This window comes from Galeopterus variegatus, unplaced genomic scaffold (genome assembly GCF_000696425.1).
Source record: "Galeopterus variegatus unplaced genomic scaffold, G_variegatus-3.0.2 Scaffold2480, whole genome shotgun sequence".
Classification (NCBI taxonomy): Eukaryota; Metazoa; Chordata; class Mammalia; order Dermoptera; family Cynocephalidae; genus Galeopterus; species Galeopterus variegatus.
The window spans coordinates 74,003-80,274 of record NW_007728591.1 but is presented as its reverse complement, the minus strand read 5'-3'; the positions used below and the strand labels follow the sequence as shown (position 1 = coordinate 80,274).

The following is a 6,272-nucleotide window of genomic DNA, read 5'->3' as shown; positions in this document are numbered from 1 at the left end:
GAGTTACTGGGTGGCCCTGAGAGACCCAGCAATAGCCACCAGGCAGTGCAACTTTGGGCTGGTTCCCTTCCTCTCTGGGAAGCAGTGTCCTCTTTTGTCAAAAGCCTGGCTGGGCTCTGAGATCCTTCCCAGCTCTAAGGTCTGTGGTTCTGTGAGTCTAAGGATGAAAGCAGAGTCCCCAGCAAACAGTGACCGCAGACAGTTAAACCAGACCAGATTTTCAGTTCATACACTGGGGCCTAGCTTGAGCCACCTTAAATTCCATTAATCTATCCCTGCATGTTTGTACAGCAAAGAACCTGTTGTGCTTAAAGTACTGATCTTGGAGCTGGGGCCAGGGAAGCTGGGAGACGGCAAATATTGATGCTGGCTGCCTGGGTTCTCATTCCATGCTGCTCTGCTGATGTGAGCCAGGGGAGGGGCCTGCCTGGCCACCTGGGCTGTGTCTTCCTTCCTGGACCTGCCTTATGGAGTCCTGTTTGGGAGGTTGCTACAGCGCCTGCTATGGAGTCCTGTTTGGGAGGTTGCTACAGCGCCTGCTATGGAGTCCTGTTTGGGAGGTTGCTACAGCACCTGCTCCTTTCTGAAAGGAGAAATCAGTAAACAAGAAAAGAACAAATGCCTGTTCTGCCAAGGCCAGCCACCTCCCGTTTACAGCCTGCAGCCCTTTGGCCTCTAGGGAGACCTGGCTGAGAAAGAGAGAGCCCTCAGCACGGGCATGGTGGGCTCTGGATCTGGGAGTATCAAGGTTTGGATCCTGGCTATGAGTGTTAAAAGCTGTGTGATCTTAGGCAAGCAACTTCATCTCTTTATGCCCCTGGAAAGTACAAATAACCAAACCAGGTACCTGGAGTGGTTGTGAGGATTAGAGAAAATGAAACACCGGAGATAAGACGTATAAAGATTTGTAGGGGCTGGCTGGTTACTCGGTTAGTGTGCAGTGTTGTAACATCAAGGTTGAGAGTTCAGATCTGCATCACCAGCTGCCAAATAAATAAATAAAAATTAAAAAAATAAATAAATAAGATTGGACTAAATGCTCACTAAACGTGAGATGTTAACATTCATTAAAGCCCCTGGCACAGTGCTTGGCACCCCTTTCTTCTGCATGAAGCTTTCCTGTTTCCAAATGGCACTTGCATTCCGGATCTCTTTCCTCCCAGTAAGCCTGCAGGATAGTCTGGGGCTGTCTCCTTATTCCTGATGGACGAGGAGGATGGCCTTCTTTGCAGCTCCTCCTCAGAAGGCGGAATCAGATGTGTTCCAGCCCCTTCTCACCTGTCTCACCTCTTCTCCTCCTAACTCCTTCCCTCCACCCCATGCTTTGGCCACTGTGGCCTGTTGGACATTCCCTGGCTAAGACGTACCCTGTCACACCTCCACGCCTTTGCCCACACTGCCTCCCCTCCTCAGTCTGGAAAGCCCTTTCCCTCCACCCTTACCTCCAGAAATTCTCCTGGCCTCCAGAGCCAGCCCAAATGCCTCCTCCTCCAGGAAGAAAGTTTCCTCTGGCTCAGTCATCAGAACTACGGATGCGCAAGGGCTCCTGCAGCTCCTGCTTGTGCTGCAGTTAGAGAGGAGCTTAGCCAAAGGTGCCAGAGCTGAGGGCTGACTGTCCCTTGGGCAGGATCCCTGGGCACCCTGTTCCAGGAACTGGTCTTCAGTTGATTGTGATCAGAAATCTGATTGTCCTGGCTCCAGGTGGCCCCCCCTTGGTGCCCTGAGCCCAGCATCTCCTGCTGTCTACCCACTCGTCCAGGATGTGAGGGACCTCCTCCATAAGACCCCGTGTTCCTCATGTGCTAGGATCCAGGCCTCTTCTCTGGGGACCCAGCACCCTTCTCACGGCTTGGCCCAGAGCAGGTTTGCAGAGACTCTTTGATGAATGTATGAATGAATGTGGCAGTGAATGAACCAGAGAATACCAGTCTCTCAGATATCCATGTTCAGTTCAAAACTCGCAAGAGACTGATATATAAACCAATTTTATTAATTTCCAATGAGGATATGTCTGTCTTCCTCAACAGGAACCCTCCCACTGGCCAGATTCCAAGTCTCTCTTATAGAATAAGGACAGGATAGTTTCTGACCCTCAAGCTAACTTTTAAAATATTGCACAGAGACTATCTGGTAGCTGGAAAGGCTTCTAAGATGGTATCCCACAGATTGTGTTTGAGTCCCAGTTCCAGCACCGACTTTGCTGTATGATTCTGGGCAAGTCATTTCACCATCTGGGCCTCCGTTTTCTCATCTGTCTAATGGGGATATCCATCCTTTGTCGGCTAAATCAAGCCTTTGTTAGTGGATCACTTAATTGCCAAACAGAATTTCATCTGACTTGTTTTTACTGAATGTTACCAGCTTCTATTGTAAAACTTGTTAAACTGTACTTAGCAAAACCCCACCTATGTCTCTTCCTGTAACTTGTTGGTCTGGAGAATAAATGCAGGAAGAGAACCCCGATTCGTGGTTAATTTCCCAAATGGAAGGAATGCCTCTACCTTGAGGTTTCTGGGAGATTAACCCCTTTCTGGGGCGTCTCACTGCTCAAAAGAGATGGGCTTTGAGTAATCTTTGGTGGCTCCATCACCCAGGGGAAAAGGGGTGACAAATCCGTGTGAGGCAAAGCAATAATCCTTGCCTGCCTGGGTGTTGTGAAGCTGGAAAGGTATGCAGAGAAACAGCTCATTGGGCTCCAGAACCAAAATATAATCCCTACTTCAAGAAACCTGGGCTGTTTAGCTGGGGGAGGGTGGGGGATGGTAGGGTGGAGAACAAGATGGACCGTGAGTAGTGAGGAGATCCTCAAGCTGCTGTTTCTGCAGATCTTCTATTGTTCAGCTCAGAGCCTCTTAGGATGGCTTCCCACTGGTAGGATGATAAATACCCTGTCTCATGTGCAATCTCAGGTGATTAATCAGTAAGGTCTCCTAGGACAAGTGAGCTGAGAAAAATGCTAAGGTTGCCTCCAAGCCCAGCAATACCTGCCTTAGGTACCAAAGGGGCAGGAAGTGGCAAACACTTTACATATGTGCCATTCATAAGGGCTCATCTCCTCAGCATGGCACTTAAGTCCTGGGGTATCTTCTCTTCAAGGGATGACCAGATCAAGATCCACAAGGCTGTCTTCGAGCAGAAGAGCAGATTCCCTCTGTGTGGCCCCAGAGATCTAAAATCATGGAAGCAGATTCCCCTCATTGTTGTTAGAAACTGTCTAATGTGGTAGTGAGCTCTCTGTCACGGGAGGCATTCAAACAGAGGCTGAACAACTTGAAAGCAGGAGAGGCAACTCCTATTCAGAAATGATGCGTATATCCCACTAGATGATTGCAAAGGCTCCTTCCTGCCCTTGTGCTCTAGGATTCAATGTTCATGGGAAGGGTTATCACTGCCATGCCAACCAGCCTTCCATGCTGGCCTGGGTTGCCCACTCAGAGTCCAAGACAGGAGTACTCATCGGACCAGTCGGAGCAGTGCTGCACGTGGTCCTGGCAGAGACTCCTCGGGATGCAGTCACAGTACTTGAAGACAGTCGAGGAGCAGCGCCACCACCCAGGGCCGCAGGGTGGGCACACAGTCACTGGGGAGACAAGAACCGTGGGAAGAGCAGCTGCTGCGTCCTGAAATGCCCCGTGCAGCAGGACACTCCCTAACTCTGAAACCTGCCATAGCTCCCATTGCCCCACACCATCTGCAGTGGGTTGACTGTACTCCTGGTTTCCTGGACTCCACAACTCATAGGCTGCGTGACCTCACTTGCCCTCTCTGTGCCTGTTTCCTCATCTGCTCAAGGCACTCGTTACGTAAAGGAAGATAGGCAGGCAGTGCTCAAATATTAATAGGTGCATATTGTCTCCCCCACCCTTCCTGTCTCCCTCACCTTGCCTCAGCCACCCACTAGGACTCCCCGAAGTGCCTCACAGACTTCTCTTCTTGGCCTTGTACCCTGGGCCTCCAGGATTCCTTCTCACATACCAGTCTCTGCCTGCTGAAACCCTGTCCATTCTCTAAGGCCCACCTGGATGCCCCCTCTTCTGAAAAGTCTCCCTTGATTCCTCCAGGGTCTTGTCACTACCTTCTGGCATCAGCATGATGTGAGTCCTGGGAGCAGGATACTTTCCTGAATCCTGACTCTCTCCCACCAGAACCTGGCACCAGGCCCAGCCCCCAGCAGTGCTCAGAACACGTTTGTTGATTGCACACTGGGGAAGAGGTTTAAAGGACAGTCTGGGGCAGTGAAAGGACTCCAGAGGTAGAGTCAGAAGACCTGGGTTTAAACCCAAGCTCCCTTCCTGTCACTCACTATATTAAGTCCCTTTTCATTGTGGAGCCTCAGTTTACCTATATATAAATTGGGGCAGTGATTCCTGCCCTGCTTTCCTCACGGGGTTGCTGGGAGGTGCAGAGGAGATGAGGGAAACCCAGGTTCAAATCCCAGTTGGGCCACGTATGTGCTCCCTGCATGACCACCCTCTGGGCGCCAGATTCCTTATGCCCTTGAAGGTAAGTTCCCCACCACAGAAGAATGAATCTCCAGAAGGAGCCTCTTGGAGTGGTAGTGAGCACCCCATCCTGGAGGTAATTAAGCAGAGGTAGAAAACTTCTTCCTGGAGGGCGGGGAAAACATGCAGGGAGAACCTTGGACATTCCCTGGTCAGAGGCTGACCACCTCTGGCCACCTGCTCCAGCCTAGTCTGACCCAACCTGGGCTCAGCTCATCTGAGCAGTCTCCGCAGTTGTTGGTTCCATCACACTTTTGGTCTGAGTAGATCCAGGAGGCGGGGTCTCCACAGTGGGCCACAAGGAAGCTGGGGAGGCTCTGGGGCACATCTCCTGCAGAGGGACAGAGGAGGCAGGAAGAAGTCCACATCTGGCCACAGCTGTCTCAAGGCTGTATGGAAGTGAAGCACCCTGGCCACCCCAGTGTTGTCACACTCAGGGTCACCTCCCATCCATTTCAGGAAGGGCACAAGAAGGTTTCCTGGGGGAGGAGGTCAAGTCAGAGGGAGAGGAGTGCTCTTTCCCAGGATGCCCAGAGGGCCCAAAGGCGCCCAGAGGGCCACCTCTCCCTTCCTCTGTGTGCTCATCCCACCCCACACCGTTGCTTTCACTCTTCCTCCCTCCAGAAAGGGCCTCCTTGACACCTATCCAAAACCATTCCACCTTCAAATCCAGGTTCCATTTCCTTCATCTCCAGGAAACTGGAACATAAAAATAAATGCAAAGCCTTACGCTTGGGCCTCAGACCTCAGAGAACGTAGGTTCATGCATCTTATAAGAGGGATCCAGAGCACCTCTCTCAAAAGTGCATTCTGTGTTAGGTCACACTGTGACAGGGCTACAAAAAACGCACATGTAGGCCACATCACTAGAGGTATAAACCCAGACTGGGGAGGGGACGAGCCTTTGTTCCTTGGACTGCCCAGACCCAGCCAGAAGTGAAATGGATGCTTCTGAAGGGGCCTGTCCAGGAACAGGGACATGGGGAGTTGGTATGTTTGCTATGGAGCATTGGTGGAATGGGGAGGACCAGGAACTGGGTGACAAGGGGGGTGACTGTGAGAGTTCAGGGTGTATCCTGGAGAAGGGGACACTCATGGGGGACAAGAGAGCAATCTCCAAATTCATGCAGTGTCACCGTCATGAAAGAGGGATGGTCTAACATGGGTTGATGGGAGGCAGAATTGGAACTAATCAGGGATACCACTGGGAGACAGCTCCAGGCTCAGGACAAGGAAGATCCTCCCATGGAAAAACCATCAATTCTGGGGAGGGCTGCTTCATGTGGTAGTGAGCAGTCTGGATGGCTTCTGTTCGGCTTGCTATAGGAGATTTGGTATGAGCTAGGGCATGGGCTAGATGACTTTTAAGATCTATTCTTGAGGGTCTGTAATGCAATGTCTATCCCCCTAACAGCTTCTCCACCCCACTCACTCCAACTCACCAGGCTTTCTCCTTCCTGTGGGTCTAGGCACTGATTTATGCTTTTGATATCTATTCCACTCAGCCACGGCTCCTATCTCCCGAGAACTGTCAAGTCTCTAAGGTCTGGGGCTAGGTCTTCTCATTCATTCATTCATGCACTCATTCAGCAAGCCATTCTGGGTACCCCCGTGTCAGGCACTGGAGCCCCAAGATCAAGACCAGGCCTGCCCCAGAGGAGTTCACAGTCTGATGGGGGTGGCAGATATGCCAATCAAGAGTGACAACCGGGCCGGCCCGGTGGTGCACTGGAGAGTGCGCCGCTTGGGAGTGCGGCAGCGCTCCCGCCG

The 6,272-nt window shown here is 51.6% G+C and overlaps 1 protein-coding gene across 1 annotated transcript in view; it reads right to left on the bottom strand.

Annotated features, from left to right (window-relative positions):
* Nucleotides 1–3,431: 3,431 nt before the first annotated feature.
* Nucleotides 3,432–6,272, bottom strand: part of LDLRAD1 (low density lipoprotein receptor class A domain containing 1) — a 9,456-nt gene continuing 6,615 nt past the window's right edge. Inside the window, exons 5-6 of the mRNA XM_008581871.1 lie at nucleotides 4,705–4,833; nucleotides 3,432–3,580 (exon numbers count right to left, since the gene is read on the bottom strand). Of these exons, the coding sequence (XP_008580093.1) occupies nucleotides 3,432–3,580; nucleotides 4,705–4,833 (278 nt within the window). The remainder of the gene's footprint in view (nucleotides 3,581–4,704; nucleotides 4,834–6,272) is intronic.